General features: G+C 45.0%; 1 protein-coding gene across 3 annotated transcripts; it reads right to left on the bottom strand.

The window, feature by feature from the left end:
- Positions 1–4,926: 4,926 nt before the first annotated feature.
- Positions 4,927–19,986, bottom strand: VASH1 (vasohibin 1). Of its 3 annotated transcripts, none has more exons than XM_062495203.1 (7): positions 19,583–19,986; positions 14,675–14,763; positions 13,585–13,641; positions 12,465–12,539; positions 11,107–11,488; positions 10,587–10,699; positions 4,927–9,996 (listed from the first exon to the last, which is right to left on the bottom strand). In XM_062495203.1, the coding sequence occupies exons 1-7, from the start codon at positions 19,841–19,843 to the stop codon at positions 9,924–9,926; spliced, it is 1,050 nt and encodes a 349-aa protein (XP_062351187.1). In that variant the 5' UTR covers positions 19,844–19,986; the 3' UTR covers positions 4,927–9,923. The 3 variants fall into 3 exon arrangements, with proteins under 3 accessions (XP_062351187.1, XP_062351189.1, XP_062351188.1); XM_062495205.1 differs by lacking the exons at positions 14,675–14,763; positions 19,583–19,986 and adding exons at positions 14,099–14,283; positions 14,459–14,668; XM_062495204.1 differs by lacking the exons at positions 14,675–14,763; positions 19,583–19,986 and adding an exon at positions 14,099–14,668.
- Between the last annotated feature and the right edge of the window lie 2,555 nt (positions 19,987–22,541).

The raw sequence follows: 22,541 nt of genomic DNA, 5'->3' as shown, positions 1-22,541 counted from the left end.
TTCCTGTCCCCCCCCCCCCCCCCCCAAAAGATTTGCCTTCAGGAGCCCTTGCCCTCCTCCTTAAGAAAGCAATACTACTGATATTTTACAGATCACTTATATAAACTACAAAAACAAGGTGGGGGGGCGAGGGGGAGTTGTATTTTGTGCCCTTATGAGCATTTAGGGACTGCATATTCCCCTCTTGCCCTGCCAGATGGTGTGGTATTTGTCTGGTGATGTGTGGATGGCTTTTGCTACCATTTGTGAGTTTCTGTAAGTGAACAGCAGTCTTGGGGGGTATGAATTATTTTGCCCTTAGGTAATAGTTCTGGCATGGTACTGGTACATGAGGAGGGATGGATGCAGAGGTGTGCATTTATATGACTACATTTATCTCAATTTCTGCAAGTACTCTTATGCTGATTTTGTAAGTGGTGGTAATTATAGAGAGGGAAGGAAAGGGTGAACTGAGAGCTTTGCTTTCTATCTGGCTCAAAAAGAGGTTGCCAGAAGGCAGCCTGGTTTCAGATGACTCCCTCCTGCTGTTAACATTGTAATAGGAACTTTAGAAGTCACTAAAGGTTTAACAACAACCAACCAAAAGCACCACAAAAAATTCTGTGACACGTGGTGTTGGCACTTAGAACTTAAGCTATCTGCTTCTATTGTAATTGCTGGCTGAATCTGAGGTCAGTTGGTGAAGAGGTGTATATATGTGTGTGTGTATGTGTGTATGAAAGCTGCCCATAAGAGACCCATAAGGTGTGCACCATACACCAGCAGATGAAGTGGTTGCCCCTGCACTACCTGAAGCATCTTGCCAGTCCTGTGATGTAACTCAGGTGGGGGACTTGTATCACAAGTACATTTTCCATTTTATGTAAGCCAAAACCTTGACTTTTGGGCAAATTGAATAGGAGCATCTCATGGAGGTTTTAAGGTTCCAGCTATACTTTGTTGGAAAAATAATATTGCGCAGGTCAAACGAATGCTTTCCCTTTCCATGCATGAAATAATATGGTATGCACTTGGTGTTGTTAAGTTTTTGAACACAGGATATGGAGTCATGTGCAGAGAAACCCCAGGACAATGCTTACAAGTCCCCTTATTCTTCTTTCTGGAGGTTATGGTGCTCCCAGGGTGACTTGCAGTTCTTAAAGCACTGGCTTACACCTGCTTTATTGGGCACTTATAAGTGAAACTATGGCAGAAATGCAGGACCATTGCTAGTGAGTGCATAGAGACACAAAGGCAGAGTTGAAGACTTGATCTCTGTGTTTATCTCTTGTATGGACTCTTATGGTCTATTTCAGGAAAATAAAAACTCCAGTGTTCTAGAGCAATTTGGAGTTAATATCACATGGATCTGGAGACCTCTGAATGCATCCTAACTGTGTGGGATTATAGGAGAGGTTTGGAGGTGGGGTGGGTAGAAAGTTCCTAACTAAAATTGCAGCTAGCATATAGTTGTTGGGAGAAAATAAGGTTTTGTGATGCTTTAAGAATAGCACCCACAGATAAAATCAGAGCCTGTGGTAATGAGCGTTGTAATGGAATGTAGAACTGAGATTCCATATCTTAGATCTCTTAGAACTGTTCCTGGACCTAAATGCATGATGAGTTGTCATTAACATAGCTTTCTGATGAATTACAGAGGGGTCTGTAAATGGTTACGAAAGTAGAACAGCAATATCTGCAATGCTCAGAAAGGGAAGGTGTCACAGAGGTAATTAACAGCCACATCACCTTAGTAGTGATGTAGAGTTCAGGGAGACTGGTGCTTCGTGGAAGTGATGCCAGAGAGCACTGGCAATGTGTGTACATTTCCTGTTAGCAGCCTCCTAAGCTGCAGGAGCTCGCAGCTGTAGAGGCAATCAAGTATTTGACAAAGTATCTTTGCTAAAAAGCTTTGTTTTCACCACAGCTGCTAGGCTGTATTTAGTTATGCTATTTAGATAGAAGTTGGACTTCCTTCATTTTCTCAGTTTTAAGTTCGTTGCTTCAGGAGGTTGCCCTTCATAATCAGTTTTCCCAATTACATGGGATGGGAGGAGTGGTAAACAATATAATTGTTCTAGCTTCTTTCCTGTTCTTAATAAATGAAACTTGGCTGCTGTTTGAGGTCTTCTTTCTCCATGCCTTTTTCTTATGAGCTCTCTCTCCAGCAGCTGTTTTCCCATGACTGTTCTGTCCAGTTATCTTTCTGAGTTACTGATGTTTATTTTTTCTGCAGATGTATTTCTTAAGTTAAAAGTTATGGGTGCAATTCTCTAAGGCTAAGTTTTATTATAAATGCAACATTTAAATGGTGTCAAGATGTAAGAGTGTGTGTTTCCTCACCCCTGAGGAATTGAGTGGGAACTCTGAAATGAACACTTAGATGGGAATAACACTTGCTGTATAAAACAAAAAAAAATCAGATTTCTTGTTAGCGCTCTGTACACCACCTACTTTGTGAAAGCAGAACTCGGAAATGTACTTGACCTTAGTTTCTCTTCTCTGAGGAATCTGAAAGAGGTCATAAGAAATTCAGCATCTCAGCGAATCAAGGTATGAGTCCTGCTCTTAACAATGTGTTGATGGTGTTGGCAAAGTCTGCAAAGCAGGGTTTTGCTACAGTCCAGTATCTGCTCCTATTGCCACCACCTCAGTATTGAATGTTTCTTGGATGTACTGTTTAGAAATTTGCATGGGTCACCCAAATGCAGATGAACCCGTTTGTTGCTTACCTAAAGGGATACCACACAAGTGTTAGTGGGATACCATCTCCTTTCAGGCTTCATGTTGTGCAGACTAATTGAATTGCTGGCTGTGACCTGCTTCTTACAGACTGTAGCTGCCTGGCCTGTAGTGCTTCCCACAGCACTGTCATGCTGAAATGCACGTGCTGAATTGAATATTTTGCATTGTGTTTCTAAGTATGATACTGAGTTTCTGAAGAGAGCTCACCTGTTACACAACCATAACCAAGATGACAGATTTCACAGCTGGCATGCCTCTTAACTCCTTGTGTCAGCTGTAAATGTCTGGCTTCTCTTGTCAAGGCAAGTTGTCCTTCAGCTTCCACTGAAAATGTCATTCTAGACTTGAAGCTATTTTTATTTTTATTTATTTAAAAATTTATTTATTTTCTTTCAAATTTCGACTGTACATTCTTGTGCTCTTGTATAATAGCTGGAAAATTTATTTTTTTGTAACTTTGATAAGATAAACACAGCAGCTTTCAAGGTCAGAGTTTGGCAAATGGGAGAAGGACTAGGCTAGACACTGGCTTGTGCTACAACAAAAGATGTATTTGTTCCATCCAGTCTTTAATTTATACACATCAAAAAAAAAAAAACCAAACAAAAACAACCCAAAACTGGGCTTTAAGCTTTAGCAATTTTATTCTGTTTTTTGATTTTTTTTTATTTCTGGATGCAAAGCCCTCTACTTATATTTATTATATAAATTCAGTTATTGGCCAGTGTCTGGAGCTGCTCTTAAACTGGGAGTAGATCAATGCCATAGTTATTTTATAGGTATTCCTCTCCTCCTTTCCTTTCTTAAAATGAGGTTAGAGATAGGATGGCACTCACTCTTTGCCAAATATATATATATATAATCCAGGAAAGCAAACCTGGCTGAGTTAACTTAATTCTGTAATGGCCTGCTATCCACAGCATGTCATATGCCTTTGCTTGCCATAATCCTGCAGTCTCTGCCTGGATGATGCTCTTAAGGCTCAGTCTCACTCTCTCATGAATGAACTTCTATGTGCTTTTAGACATGTGAGAGCCTAAAGTTTTGGGCCTCTCAGTGTAAAAACTGACAGGTTTTTTTTTGTTGTTGTTGTTTCTCTCTTTTTTTTTTTGTTTTCTGCTTCAACATGTTGTTTATCCTTCCCACAATAAAGATTTTCCACTTAAGGTCCAAGCAGCATAATCTCTAACTGACTTGAAAACCAAAAAGTGCAGGAACAACCAGTAGCAGGGGAAGAGCCTGGTGTAAGAAACAGAAGGTCTATGGCCACATCACTGTTTTGCTGTTCTCACTCCACTGTCTAGCAATCATCCTGATCTATACATCCATAGGGAATATGAAGTTATATAGAAGTTATCTGACTTAAAGCAAAATCTGCAAGACATGGACCAGGGAGTGTTTTTCAAGCAAGCATCTGAAGTAGATATTTAGAACTGTGCAATTACTTTCCCTCAGGGCAGAAGCTGTTCATTTAATTAACTTGGCTAAGATGGACTATTGCATGTGCCTTTCTTTTTGGAGAATGTTTATTCCTTTCCTATACACACTGTAGGCTTGCCTACATCCTGGCCTTGGTCCCAGCTATTACTCATTTCCCTAGAGAGAAGGGGTATGTTATGCCTGAAAGATGATAGCCTGAATAAAGTTGGATCCCCTTGTTGGGGATTCTTGCACTGAATCTTGCAGCTGACTGTCCTTTATTAACTGAGCATTTGTCTTGAGAAGTCCTGGTGAGGTCATTAGTCTGGAAGGTCACTAAACACAGACTTTGAGCAGAATTGCTTTTCAGGCCAGGAAGGGAAACTGAATTATACATTGAAGAGTTGAGCAGTGCAAGAAGAGGTTTGTATTAACCCTTACAGTACTGTTTGTTGCAGTATTGTAAGACTGAAATTTTTGATGCTGCCTGCACTGATTTTTTTTCCCCATTCAGCCTGACTGATGGCAGTTCAAGAGGAAAATGTGAATTATGACCTTTGCTAAACATACATACTTACTTACTCTGGTAACTGCTCTGTGCACAAACATACTCACCTGTTCAGATGATTAAAGGAGGCTGAGGGTTCTTCCATGTCCATTAGTGTAGCAAGTAAAGGACATCTTCACATAATTTGCCTGATACCATCACTCAAGGCTGTCCCTTTGACTTCTCAGCTGACATGTAGTGGGCAGGTTTAAAGCAGAAAGGACAGTACAGACAACTTGTTTTCTCTGCACGAGCTGAGAGCAGTACAGAGGGAATTTTATTGTCTTAAGTGTCAAAGGAAGCAGGAAGAAGTATCAACATGAGGGCCATGGGAAATGCAGTAAAAACTAAATCTAAATAAAAATTCTGTGTTGGCTACATAAGAAACAGAACCACACTGATTAAATACAAAAAGACACACATGATACTGTTTTTAAAGAAAGAAACTTTACATTTCTTAGTTCTGAGCTGTACCAGTGATAAAGATGTAAATGGTTTTGGAGCACCCTATCAGTGCTGGAGTAGAATACTGATGTGCATGGAGGGGGACTGCTCTGGTCCCACTAGCACCATCTCAACCCTGACCTGGAAGGAAACTCTGCTCTGCAGAGATCATGGGGGATTCAGTAGCCTTCTGGGCCTGAACAGAGTTGCTCTTGAGCAGAAAGGGCCAGGGCACCACTGAAGGAGAGTGGTTGTGATACAAGTAAACAACTGCTCAGAAGACACACAGAAATATTAAATTCACTAAGGAGTTCAGCTTGGCTGTAGAGGGGTCATCTCCACCTTGCTCTGGAAGAGCAAACATCAAGCCAGAATAGCACTTGCTTTCTTAAGTAAAATTATAAATCCATAATGCAGGTCTAAATGTTGTCAGGACAACAGTGCAAGGCCACTGGAATGTGTGGTGTTATTTCAGCCAGACTTGCACACACAGTACACCTGGGACACCCTCTGCCTATACCTACTGTTCAAGTATCAGGCCCACTTGAAATACTTCACTCAGAAGAAGCAGGTAGCTAAAGCAACCACCCAAAGTGATTAGCCAAAGCCACTGCAGCAAGGTCAAGCCAATCTAATCCAGACTCTTGCCCTTTGGCAGATAGAAACTTCTGTTCATTATGGTTTCTTAACTCTGAATTTTTAAGGACAGTCATGTTCCAGTCTATACAACACCACACATGAGCCTACCTTAGGGGGCAGGCACCTGATTAAGGCTTTCACCTGAAATACTTAAAATTCATCGTGTTAAGCAGACTTGAAAACAGCAATACAGCTACTACGTGAACACATGTACAGTTCTGGAGTAATTTATTCTGATAGAAACTATGTACTGACCCATACCCTGGCCCACAGGTAAAATAGTAACTGAAAAAAAAGCACTCCACTTCCACCTAAAACACTTGCTAACACACCTCACATTCCTAATCACTCCTTTAGCTTCTACCAGTTAAAAAAATAGGCTAGTGTGTCACACTGATAGACACCCAACCCTGCTCTTTAATATACAAAGTTTATATCAGAGTGATGCTGTAGCATGAAGTTTTTCTCACTAATGAATCTGCCCATTAAAAAAAATTGCAGTTGGCCAGGTATCAAGGGACTTGTCTACATAAAAGTATAAAGAGGGGCTGTTCTTTCAAAGTTTGCATTACATTTAGAATAGTTTTGCCAGTGATATGTCAGTGTTTGTTGAAGTCTTTCAAAGCTCACCTTGGCTTTATGTACAATGCAGGCAGTGTCTATCCATTCCTAGTGTATGAACAAGGTTCCTTTCCAGAGTTCACAGGACTTGTACTGCAGAACAGACATCAGGTGTGACCTACTGAACACTGAAATTTACATCACAGAGCTACATGAGCAACCCTATTAATATTTAATATTAAAAAATTAATAGGACTCCTTGAGATCCATCTTCCTTGTTCTGCAGGCACTAAAAGAGTATGAGTTACATTATCATTCCTCCTCGGTAGAGCTCTAAAGCCTGCAGAAGAAGAAGCCTCTCATCACCAGCCTTTTTTCCTTATGGTTCACGTCAGACAAACCAGAAACCAGTGCAAGTAGAAGGGGAGGAAGAAGTCAAAGTACTAAAGTTTGTCTTGCACTGTACCCTCAGGTTTCTTACAGCATAAAGCTAGATTGCATGAATCCTCTCTCTCATGGAAGAATGTGGTCTTGTTTGGTAGGAAGGAAACAAAGCTTTGTATTGAAGTGATTAATCCTGTTACAATGATGGGGGGGTGGGGCGGGCAAGAGCAAGAGGAGGAGAACTCTATGGTCCTTTTCCAGTTTCTTGTACCATCTGCTATACTGGAGATACAGAAACAGTAAGGAGCAGGAATTCTACAACATAGAGAAACACAGTAGAAGGCTTGAAATAGTAACCCTAGCAGAGTGCACTTGTCTCCTGTGTCCATGTTGAGAAGTTAATCAATGTTAGATACAAGCAAAGAATTAAATACTTCCTAGCATATATAATTGTGCAACTAAATCTTGAAAGAGGATGTTCTTGTCTAGCTGCAGATGAGGATTAAGAGACCTTGAACTCTACCTGTCATTTATATCTTAAACATCCATTTCCTTTGGTTTTCTAAGCTACTGGCCTCAGTTACATCCTACAGGAAAGCACTTAATTACAAAATCAAACAAAGCATTTTGTTTTAAGCCATTCTGCCTTGGTGATTTAACACTGCTGAACACCCCTGCTCTCAAGAAAGCATCATTAACTTGCAGCTGACCCCTCATTTGTCTCAGCTATTGTAAAATCTCTCTTCCCACCCCCGCATTTCCCCTTTCCATCTAAAAAAGCTCAAGTCTGTCCAGTTATTCAATGTTCTCTGTATTAAACTACTAATTACTCTCAAAAGCTCTCCAATTACTCTGAAATAACTAACCAATCAACTAAACAAAGTCATGGTAAAGATTCATTCTAGGCATCTTTTGTAATTTTTTTAAAATACTGGATTTCATCCACTTTAAAAAATCCTGACAGTCAGTTTTCCCTTGCTGACTGCTGCTTGTATTTATCATATGATTCACAGTGGCATCTGAACTTTCAGTCTGCTGCAGAGCAGACATTATGCAGTTTGTGGCTTCCAAGTGGCCCATATTATTTACAGGTAACTGTGGTGCCTTTACAGCTAACGTCATCGCTAGCATCCAGACACTAAATATGTTTATTTACAGCCACACAAAAATGAGCAGAGGACACATTCAAATGGGTGCTTGGCTCACTGCTGCTGTTAACTTCAACTGTTGCATGTAGCTGGAATATAAGGGAGTAGACAGGTGTCACACTGCACTGTGGAAACTGGCATTCTCTTCTGGATTAACCTTCTCTTGGCTCAGCAGCAAGTTCAGACATCTTCTTACAGCTTCTCCTGGCTGTACAGCACAGCAGAAAATAGACTACAAAGGGATATTGGAAGGACCGACTGCAGTGGTATGGATACACCTTGCAAGTTACATCACAGTTAAGGATGTACAATTAGGAACCTGTAAGGCGTGAGTTAAATAGCTTGTGGGTGGTGCTTCGAGGATTAACTGCTTTAACTAGGCAGAAGAGCTGATTTGTTTGGGGTTAAGAACCCATTCTCTGCCACCAAAATAGCTCTGCTTATTATGAGGATGCGGCACAGGAATACTGCAACAAAAAAACTAGTAGAGCTAAGCTCCATCATGTTTCTAACAAAGAAAGGAAAGAATAGCCTGGTTCTAACAAAATTATATATGTGGTATTTCAGAAAGTTTAGCTCCTTATCAGTGCTGTGATAAAACAAGACTTTTTCTCTCCAGGATACTCCTACTTGCACTCTCAGTTTTTGCATCCAAATCACTTTAAGACCATGCTGTTCTGACTTCTGGAAATCCCGCTGTTCTGACTTCTGGAAATCCCACTGTTCTCAGGCCCAGAGGTCTGACAACACTCCAGATTTCTGACAAGCATTACACTGCTTAATCAGCAGTACAACACTTCCCCAAAAGAAGCATAGGAAGTCAAGGCCACAAGTGGCAGAAAGGCCCAGTCCAGCCCTTTGGGGAAGGTTAGTGTAAACAGTTGTGTTACATACTGCAGCTATCCAAAGAGCCAGAACACAAGCACAGCTCTGGCAGTGGGGTGGGGAACTGCTTTCAGGAGGCTCCAGGGTGAGCTGTCAGGAAAGCAGCTGCAATTTCCTCCAGCAGAGCTTTTCACAAACACATATATATAACTCTGGCACTAACACTACAGGGAGGAAGGGGCAAGAGCCTTGTGGAAAGGAAAAAATGCTTGTAAAACCTGTTCACATTATTATATCCTTCTTTAACTATTTACTCTTAAAACTTGTACCTCAGTGACTGAAGTGCTTGCCACAAACTTTCTGATTAGCAGCCACTAGAAGTTGATAGAGAGAAGGCTGATGAAGACACGATGTGAAGTTCAGGTTTTCTACCAGCCCCCACCTGCCCCATCTCCATTGCTGGAATAATTGAGGTCTCTGTGCCTGCTTTCATGTAGCAGTGGCATAGGCATATCCTGATCCATTCAACCACCAAAGGACCTACAGCAACAGGTCATCAGCATTCCACTGTCTACCCCCTCAGAGACAATGAAATGCTTTGAAATAGGCAGGACTAAACATACAACATGTGTTTTTTCTGGATGAGAAGACTTTGTATGGTCAATAAATCAGGCTGAGCAAATTCAGACCTATCTCTCACAAGAGAGATGACGATAAACAAAGTATTCATAATGACAAAACCAGGACTTTTGTACAAGATTCAGGGGCCATCCCATTCCAGCATCACTTCTCCCATAGCCCTGCAAGCCTTGCAGGGGTTGAAGACTTCTGTGCAGACAGGGAAGAAGTACTGTTGACAAGAAGGCTTCATCTACTTGCTGTCAAGGCAAAGATAGCAAGTCTATTGACCCCACTCACTTAATATTCTTCCTGAAGCAAACTCCCACTAATGTACAGATTTTTTTCTTTTTTTTTCTTTTTTTTTTTTTTCTTTTTTAAAAAATACTTAAGTGAATTAAGATGGTCACCTCTCCCAGAAACAGGCAGGCGAATCCTCTGGGACCCATGGGATCCAGCTCTGGGACTGGCCCACTATTAAGTACCTGGTTAAATCAGTACTCTTTTGCTCCCACTCCCCTGTCCCATTTGTCAGAATCACTGCAGGTGGATCCAGGTCCCAACCGTGGCCAGCAAAAAGTCCATGGAGCCAGGCACACAAGGCACAGCTGTCTTCACACCCTGATCTGGTACCCATTGAGGTCTGGCATGGCTTTGGAATCAGCAGGCTTCTTCTCACCAGATGGCCTGTGAGCAAAGAGGGTAACAACTCTTCAGAAACTGCTTCAGTCAGGTGATGCTGCACATAGAGATAGCAGTACAGGAAAAGGTACACAGAGCTTCAGATTGATCCTGCACTACTGAGGACAGAACTATTCTGCAGCCTCCAATATGCTCCCAATGATCTCAACAGAACAGAATGCAAGTTAGGAAATAGGAAGTCCACTCTAGAACCCCAGGTTATTATCAGGAAAACAATCTTGCTGACAGGAGAATAATTTTTGGAATCTCTTTAAGGCACAGGTCTGTGAGACACCAGAGCTCAGACCCATGCATAAGATTAAAAATCTACTACCAACATCACTGTCTGTTTGAGCTGCCTTCCTCCTCCCTGCCAAAACAAGCAAGCAAAAAAACCCAGCTGTCAACTCAACTCCCTAAACAATGATAAACTCACAATGGTACTGACTAGGGAAGAATCCTACTGCAGGTCAGAGAAACATCCACTGTTCCAAAGAAACCCAGTAGGACATCAGAAGGATCCAAAACCAAACAGCAAGGTGGAATCTGAGTAAAACAGATGTTCTAGATAGGTCCTGCCCATCAGCCCCACTCACCGTCGGTCCCCACGGCTGTTTCGCCGATGGGGGCTGGCCTGACCTCTTTGTGGGGAGGAGACATCTTTCTTTCTGTCCTTGGTGGGAGACGGTGGTCCAGTTCCTTTCCCAATCTGCCAGAAAAATAAAATTAAGAGCTACATGTGCAGAAAACTAATATGAGTAATAGCAAAACCCACAAAAACTAACAATGATTTATTATATGGGGAAAAAAAGACAAAAAGGCAAGGCAAGTGCATCAAAAATGCAAAAGCCAGAAAAAAACAAGTTACAGTGACAGCTATGGCTCCAAGGACTGTATACAGTCCAACCTAATCACAACTGCAGCACTGCATGAACATCCATTAGAGGACTAGCCTGTATACAGTGGGGTGGTATTCAGTAAGAAAGGGGCCCCAGTCTCCAATTCTCTTTCTACTCCACACATCTACGAGTTTTCTGTCACTTCATTCCCTCAGTACACCAGCAGCCAGGTAAGACAGTGGGTGTGACAGTGAGTTACTCCATCCTTGCTGCTTACCTTCAGCCTCATATCACGGGCATGTCTCTCAAGCTCTTTGCGAAAGTCTTCGCGGGTTAGCTTGTCCAGATCCAGGATGGAGCGCTTCCACTCAATCTGCTCCACACTGTGTGGGTCATGGGACACACAGTGGCCCAGCTTCACCTTTTTCAGAGTGTGCCAGCAGCGGCGATACGCCTCCTCGAAGTCAAAGATGAGTTCGCTCAGTGTGCGGAAGACAGGTGCTTTGTACATAAGTTCCTCACGTCGGCTGATGCCCAGTGCCCCATAGCGGCCGCCAAAGTTCACCCCCAGCACAATGTGTCGGAAGTAGTTCCCTGAGAAGTGGGTTTTGAAGCTGATGGGAAAACGGTCCAGTGTGGTCATGTTGTTGGTGAGGTAACTGACAGCAGCCACTATTCAGGAAATAACTGGTGATAACAGTTTCCTGACAAGATGTATCCTACCTGCTCCAGACCCTCCCAGCCTGCTTAGCAGACTCCCCATTGAGTCAGGCATCACATAGACAGGATTTGTTCTCCATGTCAAGAGGCCAGCTCATTGTACCGTGCCCTACTTTCATCTGGATTATGGGGAAAATAGACTTGGCCTCTTCAAGGAGGCAATCAACAAAGAAAAGATAATTTTGATGCAGTTCTGTGATGCAGAAGTTGCAATGCTAACACTGTAAGTGGACTGTATTCCATAGCTCCCAAACTGTTAATACTGCAGCATTATTCCTCAGTTTGTTTTAATTTGTTTCACTAGCTACTGTTTCATACACCTTCAGGATAAAAACTCACCAACCTCCACTTTTGAATCATTCACTCACCATCTCTGCCCCTCCAGGTGCATGAAGAACCTATAGCCCAAGTACCACAAACTAAACATGGAAGATAGCTAGGAAAGATGTTTACTTAATGATATTGCACATCTACAACTAATAAAGGTATTGCCTAAGCTAGTAAATGACATACACTGTAATTAGAAGTTGGGGAGGATCCGTAAGTTATTTTAATGCAGAACACATGCAGGCAGTAAGGGAACAATGCTATCCACAAAGGATTTCCTGAGCTAACTCTAGTATTTTTGCTCCTCTTTAGATGTTCTTTTATCTTTTACAATCTTATATGGCTGACCAGAGCAGCACCACTCTTCTTAGTGATGGAGAAGCAACACCAAAGGACTAGTTCTGATACTTTAGATAATTGCTTGGATTTGGATTTCATTGGTGGGGTTTTGTGGGAGAAATGGGGAGGAAAAAAGAGGAGTGTGGGGCTTGGTGTCAATATTATTACCACCCTCAAAGCATCACAAGCAAGAGAGCAGTGAAAACACAAGGATGGGAAGACATTCACAACTCCAAGAGGAAAGGATACATTCCCAGGATCACAGCTTCCAGGCATTTTATTGGCAGGGCCTCTTTGGTCATTTCTTTGGCCAGGTCCATCAGCCTGCAGAGTGGGACAAGGGAAAGATGAGGACTGTTAGAGGGCTTTTGCTTGCAATGTAGCCAGTTCAGCCCTTTTGTACTATATTTGTAAGGTAGGTTTCCAGGAGAGAGGGTGGTCCACAGAGGATAGGGAACAGATCAAAGTATCTTCTTTAAGAAGATATTAAATCCAAACCAGGTCTCTGCCACACGCTGTTGTTGCTTCCAAGGAATTCACTTCAATGGGTTGCAGCAAAATTGCTTACTGGCCAACCTGGGTTCTCAGGGAGACTACAGCACCAATGTGTCCACAAGTAAAACCCTCAAAGGACCAAGAGCCAGCAGTGTTTGCCACACAAGGCTCAAGCCAATAAAGCCTTCTTCTCTGGCATTAACCCTAGTATCTGTTCAGTGAGTACCATGGAGGAGACATTGGACCAATTACAAAACAAGGCATTTAGACTCACATAAACCTATGGACTAGACCAATAGTAAGAAGCCAGTCATGGGAAATTCTCCATATGCTCTTCAAGAGAGCTAATGAACATCAGGTGCTTATTGCCAGGAACTTCTGGGGCACAGCAGTTCCTAAAATCTGCAGTGAGGAGAATACCCTTTCTTGTTCAATGTGTGAGTCACCAAAAGCTTAGTGATTCTGCAGAGGCACTCACAGGAGCTATGAAGTCAGACCTGTAAAGATGCTTGGCTTCCACACAGCTTACGTAGACCAGGATCTAATTTCAGAATCCCTCAGAAGTTCATATAGTTACATTCCAATTAGAAGCAAGCAGAATGTGCACATTTTTGCAATACGTTATCTTTGGTTTACTGGATTTACTGATTCATGACAAAAAGAACCCTACTCTCTTTCTTGAGAAAGACCAGATACAGCTCTGCCCAGCTATGCCCCGGGCAACAGTTAGTTACCCAAAGCAGGATGCAGCTGCAGTGCTGAAAGCCCTGACTGCCACTAGACCTTGGGTAGGGGATGGAGAAAAAGCACTTTGTATAGCAGGATTCCAACAACAAAGAAAGGATTAAATGCTGTAGAGGCTGCCAGCACTTACCCAGTCAGAGGTCTGCTCTTCTTAATCTCAAAGAATTGTGTCCCAGTGTGATTGTACCTGGAAACAAGAAGTTAAGGGCTTGGCAGCTTGGGAAGTAGAGTTTGAAGAAAACGTGTGTGAAGGACTTTAATGTTATTTACTATTCTCACAAAAAAGTCATGATCCCACAAATGTAGCAGCAGCACAAGAAAATCCCTACCTCCCTTTCCTGCATTTCTCCCATTTATAATTCCTCCTTACTTCTACTGTATTTCCTTGTCAATTCTTCTCTTACTCATACCCACATACAGATTTCCACTCCAATTCCCAAAGGTTCATGCTGACAGCACATGCTCTGCTCAGCTTTCCAGTTCTCAGGCAGAATAGTTTGATAAATCTCTTCCTGCTCCAATCTGCACATAATACATGGAGCAATGAAACATTCATGGTATCTTATTCTAAGATTGACTGGGATCCAATCTAGAGCACAACCACCCTGGATGGGTAAAAGATGCCAAAAGGTTGGCCTTCTTACCTTGAATTAGGGCTGAAGCCAGAGCTAGATCTATATCTCATCAGGGCGATTAGACTGTGTTTGTATGGCATATGGCTCTCCAGCACAACAGGAATGGAGAAATCTCTTTCAACACAGCTACACAGGCAGTTCTGCACATAAAGGGGCAGCATACCAAAGATGCACAAAAGCAGGGTGGCTGAGTGCTGTTTAGGTAGAGAAGAGTGATTGAATAGGATGACCTTAGAAGGTTTGCCCATCACCACAACACACCCACACCTTAACAATGAGGTGATGCAGTTTGTAGTACATCTGAAACCTGGCTGTCAGGATCTCAGATATGTGTGTTTTTTAATGAAATACCACTGTAAAGCCACTGACCTAGAAGAGTGGTTAGTAGGAAAAGGCCTTTGACAACATGCCCATTTGTTACATGCAGTGAATATTATCCCAAGTCCAGCTTCCTGTTTTCAGAGAACAAGTGTCATTCTTTTCCAGCTGCAACAGAAGGAGCTTTTCTGTTTGTCACAGGGAAAGAAAGTCCTCTTGCTCTTTCTTCCTGGGTTATCACACCAGTAAGGTAACAGCAAAGGATACTGAAGCTCCCTGATGTAGCGCTGTATAGCTTCCAGGCGCTCAGGGATGGGGGTGGACGGCTGGAACACAGGCACACTTGGTATGGGAATCTGAAATGAGGAGCAGAACATAAATCACTACTTCCAAACCTCTCCAGCTTTTTGCTGAACTCAGTGGCACATAGCTATAGGGAGAATGTTCCTCTGAAACCAGATCCTTTTTGCCCAAAAAGTGACCACACCAGAAACATTCCTCTATTTCCACAATGGAAATTGGGAAGGGATTCAGAATAAGGCATCACCACAGAGCTGCAAGACAAACTATGTGAAAAGATCCTGCATTTATGCAATATTACATTGGACGAAATAGAATGAACTGACAAGGCAGGATACAGGACAGGAAAGCTATCATCTGAGGGAACATGGCCTCATTTGAGTATTGAAACTGAAAGGCACAAAACAAAAATAAAGAGGCAAAAATGGAAAATGAGTTTTCCAGTATCACCAGAGGGTGGAATAGTCCTGCAAGCAAGGGTAGACAGGTCCTTCACTGCTTCCCTGCATTTCAGAGGAGTTGGCACTGACTAGGACACAGGCTTGACAGCATGACTACCTGCTCTGCAGTGTCTAGTGTTTTGAATTACATGGTCAGAAAATTACTTCTGTATGTTCACCTTTCAGACTGCTGTCTCATTTGGAGGCCTCAGCCTTATGGGTCCAGTCAAGATTTTTCTCACCATTTGCTCCACATGGGATAACTGTAGTCTTGCCAGCAGCTGAGAAATGTGTCTAAGTAAAGAGAAGGGACCTGTCCACAGGACAAATAAAAAGAAGACACAAGTTTGAGATGACAGACAGGCTTGGAGAAACAGCCCAATATTTTCTCTCTGAAAGACAGCTCATGCCTTACATGCACCTTGCTAATAACAGACTGCATCTTTTCTCAGCTGTTCAGCTTTTAACATTTCAGTTCCTTCTCTGACTTCCCCCAGAGCTGGCCTATCCACAGCTATGAAAAAGTGAGTCAGAGACAGTTGTTCATTTGAGCCTTCCACTCTGCTGGATGTATTTTTGTAGCCAGTGGTACTTCTTAGTGCACCCTTCACATGTGTTTCTGTGGCCACTCTTTTCCATATACCTTCTTCTTCTGTCCTGTGTTGGTACAAGTGACTGGTGAACCAGATCGGGCACCAGGAGCAGCTGAAAGCTGAGCCAACTAGCATGGGTATTTTTCAGCCAGATCAGTTCCCTGTCCTGGCTTGCCACAAGATTGCACTCTGCTTGTGCTCCCGCACAATACAAGGACCAGAGAACACAACCTTGAGATGGGCAGGTGCTGCCTTCCCCCATCAAGCCGAGGCACTGGCTGCCTCATTCGCAGGGGGCACCACAGGCACGTGGGAGCAGATGTGAAACTGGGTTTGTTCAGCAGGAGCAGGGAAGGCTCCAGAGAGTGGCACGGGAATGGAGCCATCTCTGGAAATGCATGAGCTGAGTCAGTTTGGATGCTGTGAGGTGACACACTGACTGACAGGAAATTATTTCTAGGCAGAAACAAGGAAAGAGGTAACAATCAGGGCAGGCTGACTATTTAACTTTGTTTCATTTCTTCAGCATGGAGATTTTCATGGTTTTGAGAAGACAGATAGATTAAGTGCACTTTGACAGCACAGACTAATGATTCTGGGTAGTTCCTCCTCCCTTTACTAGTACAGACCCCCAGATCTTTTCCTCAAAGGACTGTATAACACTGAAGCAGCATAATGGCAATCTGTTCAGCAGGGGACTAGTTAATGTGGAAGAGCCTCCTGCACCTCAAGTAATTAAACTGATGAAAGTACACTGTGCTCTCTCTCAGATCTGGGCCTGCAGCCCAGACTGGGCTACAGTTTCTTTTTTGCATCAGGTCTACAGCATTTTAATAGGGCAATAGAAACAGAAGGAGAGGAATAAGGTCTCCATCCCTCAATTCCACACTGACAGGATGAGAGTTCCTTACACTTTTTTATTTCCCAGCATCATCCACTGCACATCTCAAAAGAGCTATAAATATCAGGTAGTTTTCACAGTCTTTCAGAAAGCATAGAGGAATTTATTTATAACAGAAAAGATAGGAAATCAGATCTATTTTGACTTCCTTTTAGCTATTCTGAAAGCTGGAGAGAAAGCAAGGAAGAGAGCCCAGATTTCCTAAAGTATATAACGTCTGCCAGGCTTAGCCTACCAAATGAACACACCCTTGGTCCTTCATCACTCATGTGGAGTAGATGCATCACCCCACTCCTAGATTCATGCACCCTGGCAGGCTGTCTATACGCATGGGGTTGGGACTCTGCTTTTAGAAAGGGGATCCTGAGAACAACCAAGATTTTCATACACTAAGTTTGAAAGGCTGCATGAGAAGCAGATGGGAGCGAGGCACAGCCAAAGCTCCTTTACTGGTATCACAGAGGTGCTCTTCTGGCCAGCCTAGTTTAGCAACGGTTTCTTTTATGGTACTTATGTGTACCCAAGCACCTCCCTACTCTTCCTTCTGCAAATAACACAGGAGCAGTATCAGCCTCGGTTGAGAGCCTAAATGAAAAAATCAGACTATTCTTTTCTGTCTCACTCAGTCTGAATCCATTAGATGCAGCTCTTCCTGTCTTTGCCCTCATAACCATCTCATTTAAAATCCATAATTTCTTTATGAGCCAAGCACACATCACTTTGTACTGCCAGCATGGACCCATTGATGGTTCCAGCAGCTTGAAGCAAGGCAATGCCCCACCCTGTTTCTGGAAAGAACACAACCTACAGGAGAGCAGCACTCTCAAGCCTGCTCACTGGATGCCCACTCACCCCAAGTCTACTGGAAGGAAATGGAGACTAGAGGAGCTCTCAGACACCAGTGAGAGACACAGCCCCTGAAGCTGATCTGTAATTGTGTCTAATCACAGCCTCCTCCAGTCATCATTTTATAGTTTTTTCATTAATTGACAGTTTTGAGAGTTATTTCCCAACACCCAATGCTGGCTATGATCCATAGCCAAAATTTTGGAGTAGGCAAGTCACTGTCTCATTCCCAATGCCTAAAAAGGACTATTCACCCTTCAGTACATGGAGACAACCTGGCTTTTCAAAGGAGCTAGCCTTGCAGAGTACACTTACTGATTCTCATGTGTTACTCCAGCCTTTCAAAGAAACTTGCTGGCAAGGAGACAAGTGGCAAAAAGCAACCCTCAAAGAAAAAAATACATCTCTACAGAGGAGAAGGAGCTAAGGAAACAGAACTCATCCATCCCTGTGGTTTCCTGAATTCCAGTACCCTCCCAGCTGTATGCTGAGTGAGCTTGGGAATGGGATCTCAGATGGCAGAGTACTGAATACAGTTCGTAGATCTATTTCCCAGGGGTGCTACCAGATGCAAAAAACCCCTCAACAACCCAAAACTCAGCAACTCACAAAACAAAACAGCCCAAATTCACCTCTTATTGCAAGAGCCCAGACCACTTGTGTCCGCTAACTGTAACCCTCTTGCATGAAGACTGTAAAGTGAGAACAATGGAAGTTCTTCACGTAAGATCAAAACAAGGAACTGAACACTGTATTTCCCCCCATCATTGACTGGAGTGTTGTTTGTCAGCTTCTTTCTTCCCTCACTTTTTTTTTTGGCCAAATCAGTCCTTCTGTTTAGGAAATTAGGTAGTGTGTGTTCTGACTGATCTGAAACATGTTTTCAGCCTTCACCTAGGCTCAGGACAAAGTCAGGGGAAAGGAAGGAAATCTGAAAAGGAAGGAAAAGTCCAATGGAGTTAGAATAGGGACTGTAATCAGGACTCAGGTTTTGTTCCAGTTGCTGCCACAGATGCCTATGACTCTTTACTGCACAAAGGATGTTGCATCACATGCTTCTCCAGAATTCCTCATGGAAAGCAGTATGAATTGTCTGTGCACTATATAACAGCATGTTCTTCCATCCTTCAAATTACCTTCCAAAGGAGGTAAGTCCTTGCTAAAAAAGCCTGAGATGAAAAAGTTTCATCTTTTTGTATCTGAATTTCCTCTAGAAGAGCGATGGGAAGACTCTTACAACCCACCAGTGGAGTGACATACCAAATGTTTGCAGTGTCTTTTGTCCACAGCAGGACAATGAAAGGGAGAGATTTTTCTCCAGCTGAGATGCAATACAGATAGCAACAATCACAATAATTCACATTCAAATGTTTCAGTACAGCACAAAGCTCAGTGAAATAGTCACTGGTTCCTATTTTCGTAGAGTTCTCTGCAGCAAGGCCAGGAACACGCTTGGAAGTCACATCTGACCCTATGCCAGCAATAAGCTCTGCAAGCGTTTGCTAACTCCTCTTAAAACGCTTGGCATCAAAAGTCTTTTTTGACAGACACAGTTGTGTTCCAGAATGCCTTTTGGTGTGGGAGCCTGTACCCAAATCAAATTTCTTCAGGTTCAAAGGCTCACCTCCGCCTGCTCAATCCCCCACCTCAAGTATTTGTACTCTTCTAAATTTAACTCTCCTCATCTTTTCATCATTTATCCAGTCTTTCTCTTTAGGCATTGACCATTCCCCCCTACCCCTCCAGGCTGCTCACACATTAGCTACCTGAAGTCCGTTTTCCAGCAAGGCCGCAGAAGAAGAGGGTGCTGCTGGCGCACCAGACAGGGCAGAGCCCCGCAGACACCCTCTCGCACTCCGACTTAGAGCGTGGCTTTGCTTCCGGCAAGAGCAGTCCCGGGGCCCGTTTATCCGAGGGATCGCTCCCGAGCCGGGGACACCGGCCTCCTAAGGGGACAGGCGGGCGCCTTCTCCCAGCGGGATGCCGCCGTCTCCCCCTTCCCTTCGTCCGCCCTGCGGGGGACGGTCCGCCCCGGCCGCTTCCGCTGGGACCCCGCGCCGCACCAGCCCCGGAGTGGGGTGGGGTGGGGTCTCACCTTGGGCAGGTCGGCGGCGCCCCGGATTCTCTGCGCCACCCGGTCCCCCTCGGGGTGGATCCTGCCCACATGCCGCCACATCCGCTCCCAGGTGGGCTCATCCACGGGCAACCCGCCGCGGTTGACGAAGAAGGGGACGCCGCCGTCGCGAAGATCCTCCTCGCCCTCCTCCTCCTGCTGCTCTTCCTCCCGCGGTGCCGCCGCCTCGCCGGACGGGGGCTGTCTGGCCGCCGCGGCCCCGTCGGCCCCCGGCATCGGCATCGCCGCGCCCGCACTCAGCGTCTGCCGCCCGCCGCCGGGCCGCCGGGGGCCGCGCCCCGCATGGCCGGCGCTCCGGGCGCGGGGCGTCACCGCCCCCGCCTCGCCCCCGGAGATATCAGAGCGGAGGGTTCGCCGCAAGAAGGGGAGAAAAAGCCGGGCGGGGCGGTGCCGGGTGCCGCATCAGGCCGCCGCCGCGGCGGGGGAGGCGCCGGCGGCCCGAACGCCCGCGGCAGTGACGGCGGGTACCGCGCGGGGCGGGCCTGCCGCCGGGGCTCCCCCGCCGCGCCGCCTCCCGGGCGCTCCGCGGAGCGGGCGGGCACGGCCGCGCTCCCGGGCGGGGGCTGCATGCGGGGGAACAAAGCCCCGCGCAGGGCGGGGAGGGGCGGGGCCGGGCCGGGCGCCGCTCCCCTCCGTCCTGCTCCGCCCTGGGCCGGGTCTCAGCGTGCGCCCACCGCCGTACCGCAGCCGGGCTGCCGCTGGCGGGGCGCGGCCGGGCGAGCGGCGGTGTCGCTGCCCACGGGCAGATACGGGCGATAAGGGAGGCGGCTGCGGCCGGGCGATAAGGGGGCGGGACGAGAGGGTGGGAGCGGGCCCTGGGGGTGCTGGGGTGGGGCTGCTGGAGGGTCCCTGAGAGGGGCGGGGCAGGGCAGGGGCGGCTGAGCGCGGCCCGCGGGAGGTCTGCCCTGGGGCTGCGGGGGCGAGAGGGACGGGCGCAGCCGGGGTGGGCGGCTGGCCGGGCTCGGGGGCGGTCCCGCAGACGATAAAGCACTGCTGGGAGCCAGGGGCAGGTATCCGTATTGATATAGTTTTGAGGAATGGAAGAGCTGGGATGAGCTTTCCAGGTAGGAAGCGGGGGGGGAAGAGCAATAGTGAAGAACGGGCTCTTGTGGAGCCGCGCCGCTTATCTAGGGGTGTGCTGCATATAGCCAGACCCCTCAAGGGAGGGGCCCAGCGGGGCTCTTCTGTCCGAGAAGAGGCAAAATACACTGCACCTAAGGTCTGGAGATGCACCACAAGTGAAAGACTGAGTGTTTTGCTCTGCTTCATAGTCTAGTTTTGTTGAAGCTGTCTTGTAGTGCTGAGAAGTGTGAACTCTCATGGCAGGCTCTCCACATACTGCAGGAGGTTTGTAAGCCTGTTCTCCAGTGTGTACCTGCTACAATGGTTGTGGCCTCATCTGTAAGAGACAGGCTATGTGTCACCACAGACAGGACTACTGGCTGGGTTTTCTCATCACCGTGTAGTATTAATCCATATTGAAAGGTCTGGCATAAAAGTATTCTGGAATTCAAGCACCAAGTACAAGAAATGTGTACAAATTACCAGGTCAGCTGCTGAGGAACCCTCTGAAAGGCATCTCAAAATACTTGCATTTAGCACTCCAAACAAAAGGCTGTAGTTCAGCATCGGTGTGGGGAAATGAGGAGAAATACGTGTTGGTTGCCATGGAATTTGATGTGCCCTGAGAACAGGGTTACCATTTACAGAGCTGGGTAAAGGATTTCAGAGAGAAATTCCACTTCTTCTGTAGTGCTCTACAGGCTGTTGCTCACATGAGATAATTTCTAAAGGCAAAATACTTGAACACAGTTTTCTGTTGAATTCAACATTGCCCAAAATGCTGAAAGGTTGATTTTTTTGTTTTTAAAGGAAAATTAGACTGAATGTACATCCCTGCTTCTGCCTTCCAAACAAATCACCAGCATCACTTCATGCAGCCTACATTAACTTCTGTGATAATCGAACACATAAGTCATTGAATGAGGATTTCTTTTGAATGGGGACCTTAAGCACTGCAGATTTATCACCTCTGTAAGGTTTTTATTGCATTTGCCTTTTACTTGTGAGCAATGGATGATTGGTTGAAATCGACTCCCTATATCTAAAGAGGCAGCAGGGCCCGTGGCAGAAATCACTCTATAGCCCCTGAATTGACACATTTTGTAAGAATAGTTCATAAGCTCCCGTGTAATCAGTCCCTTCTGCCCTTGTCCTCAGTCTGTCTAGAGACATGGGACTGGGAGTGTGCCAGTCATGCAATGGCACAAGCCTATTGGCACAGGGACATCATCTGTATTTTGTATTTGTATTTGATGGGCAGAGGTATTGGCAGTAACAGCACTGGGAAAAGGACAAGGTGCAAAGACTTTAAATGCTTCTTTTAGAGCTGTATTGCCTCCCCTGGCTGAAATTAGGCAGACCTGTCCATAGAGGCAAGGATGCTTCTTTTGATTCTGAGCTCCAGCACTAATCCAGGGCTGGTACTTCATACTGCCTTCTGTACCTCATATTATATCCTCAGCTTATAACCTCAGTACAACCTGTTAGAGTAAAACACTAATAACCCTGACTTGCAGCCAGAGATTTTGAAAAAAATAGTTGGCATTTTTGGCACAATAACAACTATTCTTTCTTACAAGAAAAATATTCATATTGGAAATGAAATACAATTCTTATGTTCCGTGTCTTAAAATATATTCTCAAATATCAGTTGGAGGAAATGCAGCTGATAAGTATCAGCAGACCTCAAAATAAGCTTATCAGGGGATTTTTGTTTCAGTTTGTATCGGATAATTATTAGGCAGCATCCCTATCTTCTGACCATCACTCAAATGGTCAGGGGATCTGTATTTTAAGGTAGTGCCATGGCACTAAGCTTTGCATAGCTGAAAAAGGATAGAGCAGAGCCTTGCCAAGT

This window comes from Cinclus cinclus, chromosome 6, assembly GCF_963662255.1.
Source record: "Cinclus cinclus chromosome 6, bCinCin1.1, whole genome shotgun sequence".
Classification (NCBI taxonomy): Eukaryota; Metazoa; Chordata; class Aves; order Passeriformes; family Cinclidae; genus Cinclus; species Cinclus cinclus.
This window is presented reverse-complemented; position numbering and strand designations above follow the sequence as displayed.

What these genes read in the sequence shown, in the direction of transcription:
- VASH1 (XM_062495203.1), bottom strand. Translation starts at nt 19,843, where the DNA reads ATGCCGATGCCGGGGGCCGACGGGGCCGCGGCGGCCAGACAGCCCCCG. An exon ending in AAGAGCAGACCTCTGACTGG is followed by an intron (nt 12,540 to 13,584) that starts GTAAGTGCTGGC and finishes CCCACTCTGCAG; the next exon opens with GCTGATGGACCTGGCCAAAG. An exon ending in GAAGCTGTGATCCTGGGAAT is followed by an intron (nt 11,489 to 12,464) that starts GTATCCTTTCCT and finishes GGCTGCTGTCAG; the next exon opens with TTACCTCACCAACAACATGA.